The sequence below is a fragment of the Hyla sarda genome, chromosome 1, assembly GCF_029499605.1.
Source record: "Hyla sarda isolate aHylSar1 chromosome 1, aHylSar1.hap1, whole genome shotgun sequence".
Lineage (NCBI taxonomy): Eukaryota > Metazoa > Chordata > Amphibia > Anura > Hylidae > Hyla > Hyla sarda.
Genome location: NC_079189.1, coordinates 431,467,443 through 431,491,077, shown reverse-complemented (window position 1 = coordinate 431,491,077; position 23,635 = coordinate 431,467,443). Strand labels below are relative to the sequence as shown.

Genomic DNA, 23,635 nt, shown 5'->3' with positions numbered 1-23,635 from the left:
CTCTCCTGTCTGATAGCACTCCTCTGTGCTCTCTCTCCTGTCTGATAGCACTCCTCTGTGCTCTCTCTCCTGTCTGATAGCACTCCTCTGTGCTCTCTCTCCTGTCTGATAGCACTCCTCTGTGCTCTCTCTCCTGTCTGATAGCACTCCTCTGTGCTCTCTCTCCTGTCTGGTAGCACTCCTCTGTGCTCTCTTCTGTCTGATAGGATTCCTCTGTGCTCTCTCCTGAGTACTAAAAGACGGGAGAGAGCACAAGAGTCCTATCAGACAGGAGAAAGGACAGAGGAGGGCTGTCAGACAGGAGAGCATAGAGGAGTCCTATCAGAAAGGAGAGAGCATAGAGGAGTCCTATCAGACGGGAGAGAGAGCACAGAGGAGTCCTATCAGACACAGAGGAGTGCTAACTCACCCTCACTTTCTGGACATTGTCCATGCCTGTGCTTCAGCTTGGACAAAGCCATGATTTCTATAAAAAGGAAATAAAATGTTGTTATGAAGTACATTAGAAAGGTTAATATTTTGCCAAGATGTACAACATATAGTTTTTGTATCTGATAATACCCATTTAAGCAGTCCAAATTTATTACACTTTACGCCTATTTAGGACAATATTCTATTTAAGTAGAAAATTTTGCATTGCAGGCTCTAGCAGATGAGAATGAGTTTGTGCGTGACACAGCTCTGCGTGCAGGGCAAAGAATAATCACTATGTATGCAGAGACAGCTATTGCTCTACTTCTGCCACAGTTGGAACAGGGCTTGTTTGACGACCTATGGAGAATCAGGTAAATATTAGTACAAAATCTCAAATGACCATAGAGCTGAGATGAATCCCATATTATCTCATGAATTATATGTGCTCTTTTTATTTTCAGATTTAGCTCTGTTCAGCTTCTTGGTGACCTCCTATTTCATATATCTGGAGTAACTGGAAAAATGACCACAGAAACTGCTTCTGAAGATGACAACTTTGGGACTGCGCAGTCCTCAAAGGTAAATTTTATTTCTCGGTCGGCTCCATTGGGGGGGGGGGACACAGACCGTGGGTAAATCTTGCTGCCACTAGGAGGCTCACACTAGGCATAGAAAAGGAAAGTCGGCCCCTCCTGGTAGGACATGCTCCTCCTACTGACCCTGAGCTAATCAGTTTTAGCTTAGTGTCAGTAGGAGGCAGACCCAGGTCTGGAGCTCTCCAGACCTGGTCTTTTTTATTTGATATCTAGGGCCTGTGGTAGGTTCTTTTCTCCTTTTTTCTTTTTAGGTCGGGGTTCAGGAGCATAGTGCTACCTGTTCCCCCATATGTGGCTAAGGGGCACGGGACATAGAGTATGCATTGTTAACCCCTTCCCACCAACATCCAGCACCTGGGGTTGCACCTTGGGTCCGGGTCCCCCTACCTTCTCTGCTCGTCCTGCTGTCTCAGCCTGATATGACGCAGGTGACAAATAGCTGGCTGAAGACATCTTAGATGAGTATGTGCTGTTCACTGGGTGAGTATCTTTCTCTTCCCTCCCTCCCCCTTTTTCTGCCTTCTTTGATTTAGGGGGCCCCAGTGGGACTTTTCATTCATTTTTAATTCTTATAGGGGGCAGCAATACAGGCTCCGGTCTTTATATCTGCAGTGTTGGGACTCCGGGGACCGTGGGGCAGCTTTCCTCCCACTCCCCTTCGCCATCACTGACACTGCTTACTTTACTATCATTCTGCTTCGGCGTGCCGAACACAGCGCCTAGCAGCTGGGCTGCGGTCGTGCAGCCAGCTCTTCAGTTTACTTTCCTTTTTGCCGGCTTCCTGGGCAAGTTGCCCGGCTGGCAGGAAACTAATTGAGGCCGCGCCTGCCGCCTGGTCCGGCACTTAATTCCGCCCACTTCTCGCATTCGGGCGCGCTGGCGGGGCTCCCAGCCGCCTCCTGCTGCCAGCCAATCTATAGTCTTTTGGGGGGTCAGCTTCTGTACTCCTTCCTCTCCTCCTCCAATGGGGTCCACTCCCTCTGGTCGGTGCATCCTACTTCTCTCCTCCCTCCTTCCTGCTCTGCATGCCATATCACCTCAGTGGCTCCCTGCCTCTTCATCTCTGGACACAGGAAAGCTACAGCCTGCTTCTCAGCTCCAGCTGCGGGACACAGGACCTGGTGCAGACTGCTTCCTTACTAGCACTTGTGTCCGTCTCCAGACCCGAACCTCCCCCCAGAAAGGCGGCCACAGCCTTAGTCACCTACTACTCTTGCGTGGGCTGCAAGACCAAAATGCCCGGTGGTTCCACTGCTCCACCACGCGCACCATACCTCCTGTATCTGTCTCTCGGGATGTCCCCCTGGAACGCGCGGTGTCCGCCCCTCCCCCAGAGTGTGTTTCTTCCCTTTCCCCGTCGATCTCTGACCTAGCTAGGGTCTCCAGATTAGTCTGCCTTGGAGCGGTATTCCCTGTGCATGACCCCCAGGGAGTCCCGCTCTGTTTCTCCTGACCCACACTTCCAGCGCTCTCGCAAGTGCCCTGAGGTGATTTCGTCAGGCTCTTCTCCAGAGTTGCATAATTGGGATAGACATTCTAGGGGCCACTGACCATCCCAGGTCCCCGACTCCTTATTCTAGGTCTATGGCCACCACCACGCGCTCCTACTCTCCAGGGGAAGTAGCGGATGACTGGTCGGAATCCACCTCGGATCATGAGGACCACTCTGCCGTGTCTGATATGGTGGACAGCTTGATGTCAGCCATCAGGGACACTTTTCATGTGGAGGACCTAAGAACTTCGGATCCTGATCCGGCAGTTTCTTTATGCTGCTCTCGGCGCCTTCCTTTTGTCCTTTGCATCGGGTCGCCCTCTCAAGCAGGTGCATTCCCAATCTCGGAAAGCCCCTTCTTTCAAGGCACGTCCTTCCTGGAAGTCAGACAACCGTTCTGGTGGTTTCGCGGCCAAGTCTGGTAACCGTAAGCCTCCCTCCTCCTGACGAGACTCCTCCACCCGTGTCCTCTTCTCGGGTGGGAGGGTGTCTGACTCTTTTCCGGGACGTTTGGCTAGTGCAGGTTCAGGACTCCTGGGTCCGGGAAGTCCAAATCCAATGGTTGCCGGATAGAGTTCGCTTCCCTTCCCCGGGATCGGAAGAAACCTCCTCATTCCCCCTTCTTTGGCGGCGGCCTTTCAGGTTGCTTTAAGTACCCTCAGTGAGTGATTGTGCCACTTGCTCAGGGAGTGATTGTGCCAGTTTCTCCAGGGGAGTGTTTTTCAGGGGTTCTACTCGAATCTTTGTCGTCCCCAAGAAAGAGGGCTCTGCCGCCCCATCCTGGACATCAAGCTACTTAAGGCTGGGTCCACACTACGTTTTGTCCCATACGGGAGCGCATACGGCAGGGGGGAGCTAAAAGCTCGCGCTCCCGTATGTTACCGTATGCGCTCCCGTATGTCATTCACTTCAATGAGCCGACCGGAGTGAAACGTTCGGTCCGGTCGGCTCATTTTTGCGCCGTATGCGCTTTTACAACCGGACCTAAAACCGTGGTTGACCACGGTTTTAGGTCCGGTTGTAAAAGCGCATACGGCGCAAAAATGAGCCGACCGGACCGAACGTTTCACTCCGGTCGGCTCATTGAAGTGAATGACATACGGGAGCGCATACGGTAACATACGGGAGCGCGAGCTTTTAGCTCCCCCCTGCCGTATGCGCTCCCGTATGGGACAAAACGTAGTGTGGACCCAGCCTAACTGCCATTTGCGGCTATGTGATTTTCGCATGGAGTCCCTCCACTCCGTGGTGGCATCCATCAAGGGGAGTTTCTTTCTTCAGTGGATATCCGGGATGCCTATCTGCATATCCACATTTTCCCAGCGTTGCGTGATTCTTCCTTTTGGCCTAGCTACGGCTCCAAGGTTTTCACCAAAGTCATGGCGGCGGTGATTGCCATCCTTCGGGCCCAGGGGATCTTGGTCCTCCCTTACCTGGACGATCTTTTTGTTCATAGCTCTGTCCTCATCCCAAAACTTGGAGAGCCATCATCTCAGGATACAGACTCTGTCCGCCTTTGGTTGATCAACCAGGCAAAGTCCAAAATGTCTCCCTCCCAGTCTCTTGTTGTTCTGGGTCTCCTTTTCGACATGGCTGCTGCCCGTGTTCGTCTTCCGTTTGTAGAAGCGGCGCTCCCTGCAAGGGTGTGTCCATTGCCTATGGTGCCCCTCCGTTCGTCGGTCTCTTCTGTGGGGGCTGCACTCTCCCCTCCTTCTCCAGGGGCAGTCATTTCTTCCCCTCCACATGCAGGTCTTTGGGACCGATGCAAGTCTCCAGCGTTGGGGATGTGTGTTTCAGGACCTGACTGCCCAGGGTTGCTGGTCCCCTCAGGAGGCTCACCTTCCCATCAATCTTCTGGAGCTCCGTGCCATCTTTCTTTGCCTTCTCCACTGGGAGATCCTCCTACAGGGTCATCCGGTTTGTGTCCAATTGGACAACGCCACGGCTGTGGCATATATCAATCGCCAGGGCGGCATGCACAGTCGCTCGGCGATGGAGGAGGTCTCAAACATTCTGCTCTGGGCCGAGACTAGTTCCCGCCCTCTCCGCGATCCACATTTCGGGTTTGGAGAATTGGCAATCGGACATTCTCAGACGCTCCTCCGTGGATCGGAGGGAGTGGTCCCTCCATCTGGAGGCATTTGCACAGATCTGCGATCTTTGGGGCACCCCGGATGTGGATCTCTTCATGTATCGCCACAAAAGACAAGTTCCTTGCTTTGTCGCGACGTTGAAAGACCGTTGCATCCTGTGGTTGTCCTTCCGTATTCCTTACTACTTTCTGCCTCTCCCGCCCAGGGTTCTGAGGAAACTCAAGGTGGAGGGCGTTCCCGCCATTCTGGTGGCTCCAGACTGGCCCAGGCGCACGTGGTACGCCGACGTACCACTGCGTCTTCCAATTCGCCCCGATCTGCTCTCCCAGGGTCCTCTCTGCCACCCCAGTTTACTGTCTCTGCATTTGACGGCGTGGCGGTTGAAACCGTGGTTTTGAGAGCTCGGGGGTTTTCTTCCGGGGCGATTCCATGTACCATGCTTTGGGCTCAGAAGCCTTCCTCCGCTAGGATTTACCACCGCACTTGGCGGGCTTATTTCCGGCGCTGTGAGACTAAGTCCTTCTCCCCGGTTGTTTTTTTTCCTTTTCTACGCCTTCTTGCTTTTTTTCAATATGGTCTGGATCAGCGCTTGGCCCTCCGCTCTCTTAAAGGTCAAGTGTCAGCCCTTTCTATTCTGTTTCAGCAGCCGTTGGCTTCCATTCCAGTCTGGTGACTGCACATTCCACCCATTCCGTTGTGGCTTCTTTGGTGCTCTGCAATAGGGCTTAGGCCTTGCAAGTCTGTAAGGTGGCCAACTGGTTGTCCTTGCACACTTTCACTAAATTTTACAATGTGCACATTTGCGTCAGCTGATGCTGGTTTGGGTCGCAAAGTGTTGAGGCGGCAGTGGCTCAGTCTTCTGCCTGATTCTGAGTTGGGTATTTTTCCCACCCCGGGGACTGCTTTGGTACGTCCCACGGTCTCTGTGTTCCCCCAATGGAGCCGACCGAGAAAAGTAGATTTTTTATGCTTACTGTAAAATCTTTCTCGGAGGATCCATTGGGGGACACAGCACCCTCCCATTGTGTTTGTTGTTATGGTTCAGTTTTCTGTCCGAGGGGTTGTTTTCGGTTCCTTTTTTGTCTGGCTTCCTTGGACACCTGATGGTTTCTTTCTGTGTCGGTCCTCTCCTACTGCTTTGGAACTAAACTGATTAGCTCAGGGTCAGTAGGTGGGGTATATCCTGCCAGTAGGGGCAGACTTTCTTTTTGTATGCCAAGTGTCAGCAAGATATACCCAATGGATCATCCGAGAAAGAGATTTTACGGGAAGCATAAAAAATCTATTTTTGAGGTTCTGTTGTTTTCTGCCATGTCGTACCTGAGTTAGACCGGTGTCCTGAGTGATAACTGTTTGTGTATTACATTGTCCAGTCACTTTTCTGATTTACTTCCTTTCTGTTTTTAGGCCATTATTTCAGCCCTTGGAGCTGAAAGGAGAAATCGTGTTCTTGCTGGATTGTACATGGGACGCTCAGATACACAGCTAGTTGTTCGCCAGGCTTCTCTTCACGTTTGGAAGATTGTTGTATCAAACACACCACGCACTCTTAGAGAAATTCTGCCTACTCTCTTTACATTACTGCTAGGATTTTTAGCCAGTACTTGTGCAGATAAGAGAACGGTGAGCCACCTACAAGGTCCCTTTCTTTAATGTATAAAAAATGATTTGATGTCCTGAATAAGAATTTGTTTGGTTTTGCTTTAGATTGCTGCCAGAACACTTGGAGACCTTGTCCGAAAACTTGGGGAGAAAATACTTCCAGAGATCATTCCAATTTTGGAATCTGGCCTTAAATCTGATAAAAGTGACGAAAGGCAGGGTGTGTGTATTGGTTTAAGTGAGATTATGAAGTCAACAAGCAGGGATGCAGTAAGTAGAGAGTTGTAGAGCATTCTCTGTGCTTTATTTTGTATTAATCAGTAAAGTGTGCATTCCCATGCTTTTCTTGCCCATTTAAATTTACTCCTGTGTTTCTTATAGGTGCTCTTTTTCTCTGAGTCCCTTGTTCCGACTGTAAGAAAAGCCTTGTGTGATCCCCTTGAGGAAGTCAGAGAGGCTGCAGCCAAAACATTTGAGCAGTTACATTCTACCATTGGTTACCAAGCCCTAGAGGACATTCTGCCATATTTACTGGAGCAATTGGTAAACAAAATAAGTTAGCAACCTTTAACCCCTAGAGGATGTAGGACTTACATGTACGTCCTGGGCCCTCTCCTGGTCTATGAAGCACGCTCAGAGCTAAGCCCGCTACTTACCCAGTTGTTCCCAGTTTGTCAGCAGCCGGGCCCCATGGCAAATGCCGGACAAAGTGGCAAAATTATATTGCCGGGTAGCTGATCAGAACCACTGTGCCGAAATCACAGGTTACTGATCAACTGAGAGGATGGCCAGAGGTCCCTGTACAAGTGGAGCGCAAATAACACTGATCAGTGCTGTGCTAAGGCATAGCATTTTTCAGTGTTTGCAATCTAAAGATTGTACGTAAAAGTCCCTTTTAGGGAACTGAAAAATAATGGGGGAAAAAATTCATAAATGTGAATTAACCCCTTCCCTTATGAAAGTTTAATTTCTTCCCATCTTTAAAATAAAAGCATTTTATCAAAAATGTGGTATTGCCAAATACGGAAATGTCTAAGCTATAAATATAATGTATTTAAAATATGGCATTAATGAAACTGCACAGTGAATTGCATGAACGTAAAAAAAAAAATGACAGTCCAGTGCTGATTTTTGGTCACTTAACCCCTTAAGGACGCAGGACGTAGATGTACGTCCTGGTGAGGTGGTACTTAACGCACCAGGACGTACATTTACGTCATGTGCATAACCGCGGGCATCGGAGCGATGCCCGTGTCATGCGCGGCTGATCCTGGCTGCTGATCGCAGCCAGGGACCCGCCGGCAATGGCCGACGCCCGCGATCTCGCGGGCGTCCGCCATTAACCCCTCAGGTGCCGGGATCAATACAGATCCCGGCATCTGCGGCAGTTCGCGATTTAAATGAACGATCGGATCGCCCGCAGCGCTGCTGTGGGGATCCGATCATTCAGAACGCCGGACGGAGGTCCCCTCTCCTTCCTCCGTCCGGCTCCCGGCGTCTCCTGCTCTGGTCTGTGATCGAGCAGACCAGAGCAGGAGATGACCGATAATACTGATCTGTTCTATGTCCTATACATAGAACGGATCAGTATTAGCAATCATGGTATTGCTATGAATAGTCCCCTATGGGGACTATTAAAGTGTAAAAAAAAATGTAAAAGTAAAAAAAAAGTGAAAAATCCCCTCCCCCAATAAAAAAGTAAAACGTCCGTTTTTTCCTATTTTACCCCCAAAAAGCGTAAAAAACATTTTTTATAGACATATTTGGTATCGCCGCGTGCGTAAATGTCCGAACTATTAAAATAAAATGTTAATGATCCCGTACGGTGAACGGCATGAACGAGAAGAAAAAAAAGTCCAAAATTCCTACTTTTTTAATACATTCTATTAAAAAAGAAAATTATACAAAATGTATTAAAAGTTTTTTATATGCAAATGTGGTATCAAAAAAAAGTACAGATCATGGCGCAAAAAATGAGCCCCCATACCGCCACTTATACGGAAAAAAAAAAAAGTTAGAGATCATCAAAATAAAGGGATTATAAACGTACTAATTTGGTTAAAAAGTTTGTGATTTTTTTTTAAGCGCAACAATAATATAAAAGTATATAATAATGGGTATCATTTTAATCGTATTGACCCTCAGAATAAAGAACACACGTCATTTTTACCATAAATTGTACGGCGTGAAAACAAAACCTTCCAAAATTAGCAAAATTGCGTTTTTCGTTTTAATTTCCCCACAAAAATAGTGTTTTTTGGTTGCGCCATACATTTTATGATATAATGAGTGATGTCATTACAAAGGACAACTGGTCGCGCAAAAAACAAGCCCTCATACTAGTCTGTGGATGAAAATATAAAAGAGTTATGATTTTTAGAAGGCGAGGAGGAAAAAATGAAAACGTAAAAATTAAATTGTCTGAGTCCTTAAGGCCAAAATGGGCTGAGTCCTTAAGGGGTTAAAGGGGTACTCCAGGGAAGTTAAGAAACATAAAAATGCCCCAAAGCCACCACAATATCTGTTCTGTGTCCTCTGTAGTTATCCATGTGGTTTTGGCAGCTCCTTTGGCCCCTAATGTCTCCTAAATATTTTTTTTCTTTAAAAAAAAAAAAATAGTGTAAATAAAAATAAACATGTGGTACCACCGCGTGCCGAAATGTCCGAATTATAAAAATATATCGTTAATTAAACCGCACAGTCAATGGCGTACGCGCAAAAAAATTCCAAAGTCCAAAATAGTGTATTTTTGGTCACTTTTTATATCATGAAAAAATGTATAAAAAGCAATCAAAAGGTCCAATCAATACAAAAATGGTACCGATAAAGATCACGGCGCGAATGAGCCCCCATACTGCCACATATGCAGAAAAATAGTTATAGGGGTCAGAAGATTACTATTTTAAACGTATACATTTTACTGCATGTAGTTATGATTTTTCCAGAAGTCCGAAAAAAATCAAACCTACATAAGTCGTATGGACCTACAGAACAATTGTATGGACCTACAGAATAAAGATAGTGTCATTTTTACCGAAAAATGTACTACGTAGAAACTGAAGCCCCCAAAATTTACAAAATGGTATTTTTTCTTCAATTTTGTTGCACACTGAATTCTCTTCCGTTTCGGAGTAGATTTTTGGGTAAAATGACTGATGTCATTACAAAGTAGAATTGATGGTGCAAAGAATAAGCCACATATGGATTTTTAGGTGCAAAATTTGAAGTTATTTTTTAAATGTAAGAAGGAAAAATTGAAAGTCCTTATCAAAATGCCATTAAAACAAAACTGGTACCGTTAACACCTTGCCTCCTTGGAAATTTTTCATTTTTGCACTTTTGTTTTTTCCTCCTCACCTTCTAAAAATCACAACTCTTTCAATTTTCCACTTAAAAATCCATATGATGGCTTGTTCTTTGCGCCACCAATTTTACTTTGTAATACTATTAATAATTTCACCACAAAATCTACAGCAAAACCAAAAAAAAAATTTGTGAGAAGAAAAAAAAGCCATTTTAAAATTTTTAGCGGCTTCCGTTTCCACGCAGTGCAGTTTCGGTAACAATTGCATCTTATATTTAGTCTGTAGGTCCATACGGCCGCAAGGATACCCAATTTCTATAGGTTTGATTTTATTTTACTACTTAAAAAATGATCATAACTACATGCACCAAAATTAATACGTTGAAAAATGTCCTTCTGATCCCTATAACTTTTATTTTTCCGTATAAGGGACGATATGAGGGCTCATTTTTTGGGCCATGATCTGAAGTTTTTATTGGTACCGTTTTTGTTTTGATCGGCCTTTTTGATTACAAAGTACAATTGGTGGTGACAGTAACAAGCCCTCATTTGGGTCTATAAGTGGAAAATTGTAAAGAAGGCGCAGAGAAAAAAAATGAAAAAGCAAATATGAGAAATCCTTGAAAGGTTAAAGCAGCCCATCCATATAAGCACTATTTTTTTTTTTTTTCATGTTTTTCACACTACTATATTTTCTCATATTTAGGAGAATGAAGAAATGTCAGAGTTCGCCTTGGATGGGCTTAAGCAGGTCATGGCAGTGAAGAGTCGAGTTGTACTTCCCTATCTTGTTCCTAAGGTGTGTTGCTCATTTGGTATAGTCCAGTGGTTCCCAAACAGGAATCAACCAGCTGTTTCAAAACTACAACTCCCAGCATGCCTGGACAGTCAAAGGCTGTCTGGGCATTCTGGGAGTTGTAGTTTTTCAACAGCTGGAAGCTCCTGGTTTATGACACACTGGGCTTACAGATAACAGGCTTATGTTGGTTGCTTTGCTAACTCCAATGACTTTGTATTTACTGTTTATTTTCCATAGCTAACAAGCCCCCCCGTGAACACTCGTGTTTTGGCGTTCCTTTCATCAGTGGCAGGTGATGCCCTGACCAGACATCTGAATGTCATCCTTCCTGCTGTCATGTCAGCCCTGAAAGCTCAGCTGGGAACAGAGAATGAGCAAGTGGTAAGTATCTTTTACCCTTATTCTGGATTTGCTTAACCCCTGGGGCCTTATGCAACATTACTTCTTATGTGCCGTGAATAATACAAACAGATTGTCATTTGTAGTTTTCTTAACTGACATGTTTATTGGTTGAAGAAATTCTAGTAACATTCTAATAATAACAAAGCTTCTTGGTTTTGTAATCATTTACAGTCTCTATCACTACAATATGTTTATCTAATAGGAATTGGCAAACTGTCAAGCCGTCATCTTGTCTGTGGAAGATGATGTAGGTCAGAGGATCGTAATAGAAGATCTCCTAGAAGCTACTCGCAGTTCTGATGTGGGAATGCGTAAAGCAGCTGTTATTATTCTGAATATCTACTGTGCTAAAACAAAAGCGGACTACTCTGCACATCTCAGGAGTCTGATTTCTGGACTTATGCGGTTGTTTAATGACACGAACAGTGTTGTTTTGAATGAAAGCTGGGATGCTCTAAATGCCATAACTAAAGTGAGTATGAAAATCTCATCGTGTATATAACAAGCAGAACTGTTTTTCTTCTAAGACCTGTATCTTTACCACTACTTACCTTTTGTAGAAGTTGGATGCTGCTAGCCAGTTGTCACTAATCGATGACCTTCATAGAGATATTCGCATGGTGGGAAATGATGCCAAAGGAGGGAATGTGGCTGGATTCTGTATCCCGAAGAAGGTACAGGAATGACCATTTGGCTTTCACAAATTGGCCATACTGACTTGTGTGTGAAATGTGACCTCAAACTTCCCTATATTGCTTTAGGGCGTAACATCAATTCTGCCAGTCCTGAGAGAAGGTGTTCTTACTGGGAACCCAGAACAGAAAGAAGAGGCCACCAAGGCATTGGGCTTGGTCATTAAACTGACCTCTGCACAAGCTTTACAGCCTTCTGTGATTGGCATTACTGGACCTTTGATCCGTATTCTGGGAGATCGATTCAGCTGGAGTGTAAAAGTAGCTCTTTTGGAAACCTTGAGTCTTCTTCTAGCTAAGGTAAGAAGAACTTGTTTTGATTCACCATAAGTAATACTTTCTGTTAACACATTTGAGTGTTATGTCTACTACTTTTTCCTGCTTTTTCTAGGTTGGCATTGCATTAAAACCTTTCTTGCCACAACTGCAAACCACTTTTACTAAAGCTCTGCAAGACTCAAATCGCGCTGTACGTCTCAAGGCAGCAGATGCCCTGGGGAAGCTTATTGTTATCCATACAAAGGTTGACCCTCTCTTTACAGAACTGTTGAATATCATCCGCTTGTGTGAAGACTCTGGTGTAAGGTAACCTATTATTTGCTAAATGGATTCCAACTGATGTATGCAAGGTTTGGTTGGGGCAAGTAGAGTAATCTTTGCATACCTACTTACCTTTTTGTGTTGTTGTCAGGGAGACCATGCTTCAGGCTGTACGTTTTATTATCCAAGGAGGTGGAGGAAAGATGGATGCAGCAATACGGAAAAACTATGTGACCTTGTTGATCGGGATGTTGGGACATGATGAGGTATTTGTAGAAGATGCATAGTTGTAGTTTTGTGTTCGAGCTTAAAGGAGTACTGCAGTCTTAGACACTTATCCCCTATCCGCATGATAGGGTATAAGTTTGTAATTGTGGGGGGTCCGACCACTGGCAGTCAGCATTGCCAAGATACATGGCGGGGGGTGTCGGGCACGGCAGCATGCTGCGGCCGACACACCTCCTGCATGTGAGATGCGGCAAAGCCGGGGCGCCGTACAAAAGATCGGGGGGGGGGGGGGGGGTCCAGCGTTTGGACCCCCCCGCGATCAGACACACTTATCCCCTATCCTGGGGGATAGGTGTCTAGGGCTGCAAATCTTCTTTAATGTGAACAAAATTATCTCCTGCCATTTTTCTTCTTTTGTAGGATGCTACACGCATGGCATCTGCTGGCTGCCTTGGAGAGATTTGTGCCCATCTTCCAGAAGAAGAACTTTCTGTACTCATGCAGCAGCACCTCCTGGGTTTGTAAACCTATCCAGAAGTTTATTAGATATCCATGGTGGTAATGTTTACAGTTATAGTTAACATAACTCCCACCCCCAACCAAGTATAGACCACTGTGGAAACCTGTAACCAAGCATTCTCTACTCTGCATACTGCTTGCTTCAGGAACAAGATTGTTAAAATGATGTGTAAGAAAATGTCAAATGTCTAATTGTTGTAACTACAAAAGAATTTAGTAGTATTATTCTATTTCTGATCTACAGCTGATTTTACTGGAATAGATTGGATGGTGAGGCATGGGAGAAGCATGGCTCTTTCTGTGGCCATAAATGTTGCATCAAGCAAATTGTGTACACCAAAATTCTGCAGTAATGTGGAGTCCATGGTCTACAGCAATGCAACAGCAGATAGGGTAAGTAACATATATCTAATATTTTATTGGGATTTATGGAGCATCCCTGGTGTGTCATTGACCTGTTTGCATATGTAATACATTGATTATTTTTGGTGGTATGATGATTGTTGTTGGTTTCTTGTAGATTCCCATTGCTGTTAGTGGAATCAGAGGAATTGGTTACCTTATCAAATATAACATTGAATCTCAGAGTGGAAACATTTCTCCTAAACTGGTAACCCTGTTAGTAAAGGTGGGTAGAAGTAAATGGCCATATAAATACTTATTGGACTTTGGGGGAATTATCATACTCTGTGCACAAACATTGCAGACTTATGTGCAAGTTGCATTTGCATAAAATTTGCGATCTTTCAGTGACTCTTCACATGACGTTAGACTGTGCTATGCTTAACAACTTAAAGTAAAAGTAGGCAGGGCATAGCAGGAGGAAACTTGGCCTAAATTATACTTTAAATCTATGTGTATTAATAGGTGTGTGCTTCTATGTAAGACTGTAGTGTGAAATGCCATCTTCTTGAATGGTGTAAACCCTTTGGATGTGTGTGTGATATTTTATGTTTCTGCAAATTTTAAGTGATTGATCGAGATTGTTCTATCTGAAAGTCTTTGGCATCATGTTAGTGCCCATTCACACTACAGAATATTTGACTAGAATTGGGGGAACATTCAGTGTACAAGCAGGCGCCACCTAAATCACTTAGTGATAGGACCGCACGGACATGCACCATCTCCCCTTCGCAGCAATACAGTGCACTTGGAATTCCGACAAACGAGTGAACAAAATAATTATTTTGCTGGAGTCCAGAATTTTTATTTCCGCTGCACAATTTTTCGCTGCAGAAATTATGCAGTGTGCACAGTGCAACCAAATCCCATAAAAAAAAAAAAAAAAAAAATAGAAGGCTACTGCATTGGATTTTCCGAGCGGTATTTCTCCATTTTTAAATTCTGTAGTGTAAATGTGCCTTTACTTTAGTTTTAAGTAGGTGTCTTCAGAAATGTTGTGAACAAGTCACTTGACATACAGACTTTGTCTATAAAGGGGTTATCTCATTAATTATTTTCATACCAGAAATACAGTTAAAGGGGTACTCTGGCGCTAAGACATCTTATCCCCTATCCAAAGGATAGGGCATAAAATGCCTGATCGCGGGGGTCCCGCCGCTTGGGACCCCCCGTGATCTTCCACGCCACACCCCGTTAGAATCAGCCCCTGGAGCGTGCTCGCTCCGGGTCTGATTACTAGCGATCACGGGGCCGGAGCATTGTGATGTCACGGCTCCGCCCCATGTGACAGCTGTCACACCCCTCCATAGGCTTGCATTGAGGGGGCGGAGCGTAATGTCACATGGGGGCGGAGCCGTGACGTCACTATGCTCCGTCCCCGTGATCGCTAGTAATCAGACCCGGAGCGAGCACACTTCGGGGGCTGATTCTAACGGGGTGCAGCGTGTAAGATCAGGGGGGTCCCCAGCGGCGGGACACCCGCGATCAGGCATCTTATCCCCTATTCTTTGGAAAGGGGATAAGAGGTCTTAGTGCCGGAGTACCCCTTTAATAGCTAGTTTTAAAGTAATTTATAGTGTTTTAACAGTTAAAAGTTGTTCAGTCATCTTTGTGGGTCAATCTGTCCCCCTTGGCACTGTTGCTAATCTTTTTGCGGGGAACTGGCAGCATCAGTTTCCTTTTTCCTATGGCAGCCCACAGTATAGTAGTACCTTCTTACATCTCCTGCAAATAGGTAATGTTAAATCCAGAGTAGTGAAGATTACTTACTGTAAGACTCCACAGTATGCATTCCTTTAGAAACCAATGAAAATATAATGTAATAAAACAACTGTAAAGAGTGGGCATGTGCAGGGTACATATCACTATGGAGAGTGTCTAACTAAGCATGTGTGTCCACTCGGCTCATTTGGTGGGTGCAGAACACTACACAGACCATGAGCTAAGGAGCTTCTGGAGGAAAGCTGAGCAGCTCACATGGTTAGGGAAGCAGTAAATATAGATGAGGGAGATGTGTGTGCGCGCCTTAGCCAATCATGGATAATCACACACTGAAGTACTCTAAATTATCTGAGCTGAGGAGAAGGGAAGGGAAAAGATAGTGTGGACAGTAGTTAACATGATCTTGAACTGTCCCAAACTGAGGAGATATTGGAATGGGTTGGTGGAACTGATAGAAAAAGTATATGATATATGTATTGAAAAAATCCCACTGACATATATATTAGGGTGTACATCACTACTTGAAGCTCCAGAAGAGATGGAATTAGCTCTCATAAGAATGCTTTATATGGCTTGTAGAGTGATCGCTGCATACTGGAAAGACACAGATCACCCTATAATTGCTTAGTTTATCCAGAAAATGAGTGGTAGCCTTTACATAGCTTCCTATTACAATGTTATGTGGTTAGAATATCTAAAAACAAAAAAGTAATAGAGGAATCGGCTGGCATTCTCATTTTTATACATTGATTATTTAAACAAGAGAAGTAAGGCCCCGCTCGCGAGAACTTACAGTCTATCCTTCACTTTGCTACATGCAGCAAACTTTTTTTACAATTGAGTTTAAATAACCAATAGTTTGCTCCAGTGTTGCCACAGGAACTTGACCTCATAGCAACCAGTAAGAAAAACAGTGCAACATTTATTTTCATACATTAAAAGGGAACCTGTCACATATATTCAACATATAGTTTATTGGGAAAGTTCCAGGGTAACTTGTCATTTATTCATGTAAATCAATGCCATTCTGGGCTAAGTAGTCATACATGTTATGCTGAAACTTTTCCCATAAAACTAATATAATAATCTGCTCAGCTCCCCCTGCTCTATACCATGATGTCTGCATACTGGGCTGCATTTTCAATGTATTTACGTCTTGTCTATTTTCTATGATGTGGACCAATAATAATCTCTGTTTTGTTACTTCATTGCTAACATTTCATGTTTTCCCTACAGTGTCTCCAGAACCCATCAAGTGATATCAAGCTGATAGCAGAGAAGATGATCTGGTGGGCAAACAAAGACCACATGCCCCCACTAGACACACAAACTATTAAGCCAATTCTCAAAGTGCTGCTAGACAATACAAAAGACAAAAATACAAGTGTGCGGGCATACAGTGACCAGGCCATAGTAAACCTATTAAAAATGAGACTAGACAACAACCTATTTCAGGTATGTATCCACTTGCACAGTTAGGAACTGCTCACCTCCTGTTTTCACTATGTACTGTGGGAATATAAAGCAAGATTTTAAGAAGTCAGGTGACAAACAAGCATTTTCTTAACACCAACTTATCCTTTCCAATCTTGTGTATAGTTTTTAGGATGCAAAGGCAGTTCTGTCTTCTGTCCCTTATCTTTCCAGTTCTTTGAAGTAATGAATTACAAGAGGGACTAGAACATTGTTCTTTTCTTGGTCGGCTCCATTGGCGGACACAGGAACCGTGGGTATATTGACATAAAACAAAAAATAAGTCTGCCCCTCCTGGCGGGATATACCCCGCCTACAGGCTCTGAGCTAATCAGTTTTAGCTTAGTGTCAGTAGGAGACAGGCACAGGTCTGTAGCTCTCCAGACCTGGTCTTCTTTTTTGTTTTCTAGTTTTTCATAGAGTATTAGATTTTTCTCTCCTTTGTTATTTTATCTAGGTTGGGGCAACAGGAGCATGATGCTACCTGATCCCCCAGTTGCGAGGAAGGGACACGGTACACAAAGTATGCACTGTTAACCCCTTCTCGCCACCGACCAGCTCTAGGGTTGTGCCCTTGGTCCGGGTCCCCTCTTACCCCTGCTCGCCCCGCTTCAGCAGCCTGACATGATGCAGAGAGGTACTAGGCTGGTTTGGCTGACTTAACTGTTGGGTTTTTCCATGTCCGACCCCAGACCCGAACCCCTTACCGGACAGGTGGTCTACACCTTGGTTACATACTATTCCTGCATGGGGTGTAAAACTAAAATGCCAGGTGGTTCAGCTGAGTCCACCTGTTCTGCCTGCTCTGCTTCACGTCCCAGCCCCCTTGTGCCTTCCACCCAGGACGGCTTCCTGGAGCGTGCGGTCTCTGACCCTCCCCCTCTCTCTCAGACGATCTCTGATCTGGTGCAAGTTTCTAGACAGGTAGCTACTGCCTTAAAGCGGTCCTCCTTGCGCCCTTACTCCCGGGAGGCTCGTTCAACCTCCTCTGGCCGCCCCGCTCTCACAAGCGCCCTAGGTTCATTTACTCCTCACCCGATGAGACGTATTCAGTCGCTCTCCGGCGGCAGTCGCTCTCCGGCGGCAGTCGCTCTCCTGGGGCCACTCCCGATCTCTGGCCCGCCGTTCCAGGTCTCCTGCGCCTGGATCTTGGAGCTTCCACCGCCCGTTCCCGGTCTCCTGGGGAACTGGTGTATGCTGACTCGGATCCGCACTCTGAGGCCAAGGAGCTGTCATCCATGTCGGACATGGTGGACAGTTTGGTGTCAGCTGTCAGGAACACCTTTCACCTACAGGACCCCCGAATTTCGGACCCTGCTCCAGAAGTTTCCTTCCGCCGCACTCTGCACTCTTCCAAGGTCTTCAGTACTCATGCGGAGTTTGACCTGCTGAACGCAACTTGGAAGCATCCTGAAAAACACTTCCTCGGGGTTTGCCCAGGACCTGGTCCCCAAATGGACTGCTCTGCCTACATTGGACCCTCCGGTCGCTCTCCTATGCAAGTCCACCACTCTTTCTCTAGCTGATGCAGCTTCTTTCAAGGATCCCGTGGACAAGCGCATTGAGAACCTGACGAAATTAGCATTTGAAGCATTAGCTTCAACCTTGCTTCCAGCGTTTCCCGCAGCCTGGGTGTCCAAGGCGTTGTCAGCCTGGGCTTCCCAACTTCGCCAAGGTGTTTTATCCGGGGCTCCTCCAGATGACCTCGCTCTCCAGATCTCCAATGCTGGTGATTATCTGCTCGGCATCTCTAGAGTCCGCACGTTGTGCGGCCTTTGCTTCGGGCAATTTGGTTACTATCCGCCGCTCTATGTGGCTGAAGTCCTTGGAGGCCTTTTGCTGGTGGCCACCTTCTTGGAGAACAACTGGATGAAATTATTTCTGAGGCTACAGGCGGTAAGAGTTCTCTGCTTACCAATTCTCTCCGCAAGTTCTCTTCTTTTCGGCCCTTTGCCTCAGGCCGCCAGGACAAGCCAGCGGCTTTGCAGTCTTGGAAGGCTCCTTCCTTCAAAGCGCATCCCTCCTGGAAGCAGGACGGCTGTCCTGGATGTTTTTCCACCAAACCAGGTACCCGCAAGCCTACCTCCCCCTGAAGGGTTGCCCCCCACCCGAGCCTTCCTCTCAGGTAGGTGGTTGCCTGTCCCTCTTTTGGGATGTTTGGTTGGTGCAGGTCCAGGATTCCTTCGTTTGGACGTAGTTTCCGACGGCTACCAAATCGAGTTTGGTTCTTTTCCCCGGGATTGTTTTTTCCAGTCCCGTCCTCACCACTCTCCTGCCCTGGCTGCAGCTTTTCATTCGGCACTCCACACCCTCCTTGCACAGGGGGTTATTGTGCCAGTTCCACCCCAGGAAAGTTTTTCAGGGTTTTATTCAAATCTGTTTGTCCCCAAAAAAGGGGAACTGGTAACCTCCGTTCTGTTGTTGCTTCCATGGACCAGGGCGAATTTCTGTCTTCAGTGGACTTCCGGGACCTCCCCATCACCATTTTTCCGGTCCACCAACAGTTCCTCCGGTTTGCCGTCCCTGCAGGACATTTTCAGTTTGTGGCTCTGCCCTTCAGACTGGCCATGTCTCCCATGGTCTTCACCAAGGTCTTAGCGGTGGTGATCACTATTCTCAGTTCTCGGGGAGTGTCTGTACTCCCTTATCTGGATGACCTGTTGGTCAAGGCTCCATCCTTGGCCCAAAACCAGTAGAGTCGCAACTTCACCCTTCAAACCCTGACCAGTTTTGGTTGGGTGATCAGTTGGGAGAAATCCAACCTCTCTCCCTCTGTCGCTGTTTTTTCTGGGGCTTCGTTTCAACGCTGCAAGGGCTCGAGTTCTGCTTCCTCCGGACAAGCGAAATGCTCTGCTGTCCAGGATTCACCTCTTGCACTGTCCAGAACCAGTGGCCATTCGTTCTTGCATGGCAGTGCTGGGCAAGATGGTGGCGGCCATGGAAGCCGTTCCCTTTGCCCAGTTCTGGTGTTGCCCTCTCCAGTGGGCCATCCTGTCCCTGTGGGACAAATCCCCACTGTCCCTCCACCACCGGATCAGTCTGCCCCTCGCAGCTTGCCAGTCTCTCCTTTGGTGGCTCCGCACTCCTCTTCTCCAGGAGGGATGCTGTTTTTTTTCTGTTGTGTTGGCAGGTCTCAACAACCGATGCGAGTCTCCACGGCTGGGGGGGAGGGACCGGACGGTTCAGGGATGTTGGTCTCCCCATAAATGTCTTGGACCTTCGGACCATCTTTCTTTGTCTCCTCCACTGGGAGTCATCCCTCAGAGGTTATCCAGTTAGAGTTCAGACGGACAACGCCCAGAGCAGTGGCCTATTTCGATCGCAATGGGGGCATTCGCAGCCTCTCGGCAATGGTGGAGGTGACAAGGATTCTGGACTGGGTGGAACTTCAGGTTCCCTCCAGCTCAGCGATCCACATTCCGGGGTGGACAATTGGGAAGTGGACTTTCTGAGCTGCTCCTCGCCTGACCCCAGGGAGTGGCCTCTCCACCCGGAGGTGTTCGCAGCAATTTGCGAATGTTGGGGGACCACAAGCGTGGACCTCTTTGCGTCCCGTCTATACCAACAGGTCCAAGAGTTTGTGGCCAAGTCCTGCGATCCTCTGGCCGTGGATGCAGTTCACCCCTCCTTACCTCTTCCCTCTGCTTCCCCTTCTGCCCAGGGTTGTGAGGAGGTTCAAAGCGGAAGGCATCTCAGCAATTCTTCTGGCACTGGATTGGCCCCGGCACTAATGGTTCGCCGACAGTTCGTCTTGTGGTGGACATCCCCATGCGGATTCCGGACCATCCCGACATTGTTTCATGGTCCTCTCTGCCACCCCAATTCGCTGCCGCTACGTTTGACAGCATGGCGGTTGAAACCGCGGTGCTAAGGGCTCGAGGTTTCTCTGTTTGGGTCATTCGCACCATGCTTCGGGCGAGTAAGCCGTCCTCTGCCAGGATCTACCATCGCACCTGGCATGCCTACTTTCAATGGTGCAAGGCCTGGTCCGTACCTCCGGTTGGTTTTTCCTTAACAAGCCTGCTTTCATTTCTGCAAGTGGGGCTGGAAATGCATGGGATGGGGTATAGCCTGCCAGAAGGGGCAGACTTTTTTTTTTTTTTGTTAATGCCTAGTGTCAGCCTCCTAGTGGCAGCAAGATATAACCACGGTTCCTGTGTCCCCCAATGGATCCTCCAAGATTTTACAGTAAGTATAAAAAAAAATCTACTTTTTAGAGGGAATTCATCATTGCCTTTCTGCCAGTTCTTTTGTAGAATTTTGTCTAAAACATGCAACTCTTTGACTGCCACCTTCCCGACATTCTTTTTGCGCAAACCAAAGCCAGCCCCTACCACCCATAGAAAAAAGTTTAACCTTGGCACATTTCTTTTTCTTACATTAAAGGGTTAACCATGTATAAAATATATATACACTGCTCAAAAAATAAAGGGAACACTAAGATAACACATCCTAGATCTGAATGAATGGACTAATCATATGAAATACTTTAGTCTTTACATAGTTGAATGTGTTGACAACAAAATCACACTAACATTATCAATGGAAATGTATGATTTTCCTAACATATGTGATGGAAAATATGGATTTTATTAACAGGAGGCTCATAATATGCTTTCCAAATTCTTTACTACTTGTATAGCAGCAAAATAAAGTAGTGAACAGGTGAGAAAAAAAAAAACTTGAAATAAGTGTGATCAAACATTCTATAAGGTACAATCGTCAGGTAACCAATCAGGTGCTATGCCAGGTGATATAAAGAGGAGAGCCCCTGTAATAACTGGAATCGAAAACAGGAAACCAAATGTATATAATGTCGGTCAATGGTGAAAATGCGGACTTCAGCTCTGGTCAACCATGAAGAAGGCAGAAGAATTGTAGAGATGTCTTCCAACGTGAAGAAAACTGGAAACCAATCATCTCGGAATCTAGAAGGCACATAATATGCTAGTTTAACACACACACACACATATATATATATATATATATATATATATATATATATATATATATATATTTTTAGCATGTTAGATTTAGATCAGAGACATGGAAACATGAGGTTCAGGGCGAAAATAACAGGTACGAAAAGTAGATTCTAAAGACCAATCAGCGGCCTTGAGAATGTCAAAAAGAGAACCACACGTGATGGCCGTTTTTGTGGACATAGCACTTCTAACAGAATGAGCTCCGGAAAGAGAAATGTCTATACTAGCATGGGTCATAGTAGCTCTTATCCATCTCACCAAAGTAAGGGTATGTTCACACTGCGGAACTGTAGCTGAATCTCCGCTACACGTAAATCATGATGATTAGGGAAATAAGGGTAAAAAACTGATTGAAGAGATGATTTGGTATGCCTACATATTTAAAAAAGGAAAACCATGAGGAGAAAAAGTTCTGCGGCATGGCAAGTTCCAAGGCATGGACATCAGAAACTCTTTTGATGGAAATTAGACATAGCAACATAGTAAGTTTAAAAGATAGAAACTTGAGGGAAAGAGAATCGTTATCTGGCCAGGAAGAAAAGAGAGAAAGGACTAAAGAGACGTCCCAAGTAGAGCTATATTTAGGACGTGGAGGTATTTTGAAACGGATGCCTTTAAGCAATTTGCAGATAAGAGGGTGTTTTAACAATAGGGATATCGTGCCATGGAGCATGATGCGCTGAGATGGCGGACCAGTAAAGATTAATCGTACAATAGGCTTTCCCTGAGTCGATTAGTTCAGAAAGAAAATTTAAGATGTGTGGGACAGATGAGTGTATGGGATCCAAATATAGTCTAAGGCACCACTGATCCCAAAATTTCCAAGCTGATCTGTAAGCCTTTCTGGTACTTTGAACCCAGGCTTCAGCGAGGATGTCCTTAGCGGATTGTGAAATTTCGATATTGATTGAGGAAGACCTGAAATGAGCCATGCAACTAGGGATAGAGAATTTGAGAGGATGAGGATTGCCTTTTGGATCTAATAGATTATGAGGGAACAAGGGAAGTATTCTCGGAGTGTCTATGGTGAGGCTCAGAAGTTGAGGGAAACCCGTCGGAGATGGCCACCAAGGTGTGATTAGGACAAGAGTCGATCGAAGAGAGATTGTTTGCATTAAAACTCTGGGAATCATTGCAAAAGGAGAAAAAGTGTAAAGAACGCTTCGAGGCCATGTCTGAAGAAAAGTGTCTATAGCCCAGAGCTTCTGGATCTGGACACCAACTGTAAAACATTGGAATTTGTCGATTTAGGCGAGATGCAAAAAGGTCCAGAAGGAGGGGACCCCAAAAAGTGTTGATGGATTGAAAGATCGTTCGATCCAGTTGCTGAAGTCGATGAGGTACCGGGGGTTCAGATCCGCTATTGAATTGTATAGACCTGAGAGAGAGTCTCATTTCAGAACAATATCCCTGTCTAAGCAGAAATTCCATAATTGAGTGGCTATATCTGTAAGAATCTTGGAACCCATGCCATCTAAGCGATTGATGTATTGAACCGCTGGAATTTTGTCCATATGAATCAATATACAGCAGTGCGATCTGAACTTTGCAAAGCTCTTGAGGGTTAAAAATCCTGCTAATAGTTCCAAGCACTTGATATGAAGATAGGATTCATCCTCTGACCAATTGCCTCCTGTAGAAGCGGAACCGCATAGGGCACCCCAACTTAGAAGGCTGGTGTCTGTATAAGTGAGACCTTTTCTCAGATGGTGAGCTTTCAGCCGTTGAAGTGCTCTGTAGAGACAGAAAGAAGGCCTACTATTCTCGCTATTCTCAATGATATTGATCGTTTGAGAAGAATGGATCGTATTTCTTTTCGAATGGTGCATAATTTCCTGGAAGGAAGAAGATTGGGTATTGACTATAAATCCCAGGAACTCCACTTCCTTTGAAGGGATCAATAAAGATTTCTTCATATTGATTTGAAAAGCCTAGATTGGTAGGAAGGGAGAGAGTCCAACTCAAGTGACGATTGAGGAGAATGGGAGACTGCCATAATCTAAATGTCGTCCAGATAAATTATGAGGATACTACCAATTTCATTAGTATGGTGAAGCAACAAGGGGCTGAAGACAGGCCGAATGGAAGGCAAGTGAATTGCCATTTGATGTCTTCCCAAATAAATTGGAGGTAAGGTTGGGAAAAAGGATGTATTGGGACTGTTAGGCATCTTTCAGGTCCACTTTCACCATCCAATCATTTTCTAATAGAAGATCTATTTAAAGATGTATGCCCTCCATCTTGAAACATTGGTAATGGACACAATTGTTGAGGTGACGTAGGTTGATGACGGGTCTGTGTCCTCCGTCTTTTTTCTTCACAAGGAAGATGTTGCTGAGAAAACCTTGTGAGAGCCATGGACTGCCTCTTGC

At 45.7% G+C, this 23,635-nt stretch overlaps 1 protein-coding gene across 2 annotated transcripts in view; it reads left to right on the top strand.

Moving 5' to 3' along the window:
• The window catches only part of GCN1 (GCN1 activator of EIF2AK4), a 96,791-nt gene that overhangs the window by 68,666 nt on the left and 4,490 nt on the right, over window positions 1-23,635 (top strand). For both annotated transcript variants that reach the window (XM_056529896.1, XM_056529902.1), the window contains exons 42-57: window positions 643-785; window positions 876-993; window positions 6,003-6,218; window positions 6,303-6,467; window positions 6,579-6,740; window positions 10,208-10,300; window positions 10,538-10,681; window positions 10,905-11,174; window positions 11,263-11,376; window positions 11,464-11,694; window positions 11,786-11,979; window positions 12,086-12,200; window positions 12,583-12,679; window positions 12,926-13,074; window positions 13,202-13,309; window positions 16,042-16,260. In XM_056529896.1, coding sequence (XP_056385871.1) covers window positions 643-785; window positions 876-993; window positions 6,003-6,218; window positions 6,303-6,467; window positions 6,579-6,740; window positions 10,208-10,300; window positions 10,538-10,681; window positions 10,905-11,174; window positions 11,263-11,376; window positions 11,464-11,694; window positions 11,786-11,979; window positions 12,086-12,200; window positions 12,583-12,679; window positions 12,926-13,074; window positions 13,202-13,309; window positions 16,042-16,260 — 2,538 coding nt within the window. The remainder of the gene's footprint in view (window positions 1-642; window positions 786-875; window positions 994-6,002; window positions 6,219-6,302; window positions 6,468-6,578; window positions 6,741-10,207; window positions 10,301-10,537; window positions 10,682-10,904; window positions 11,175-11,262; window positions 11,377-11,463; window positions 11,695-11,785; window positions 11,980-12,085; window positions 12,201-12,582; window positions 12,680-12,925; window positions 13,075-13,201; window positions 13,310-16,041; window positions 16,261-23,635) is intronic.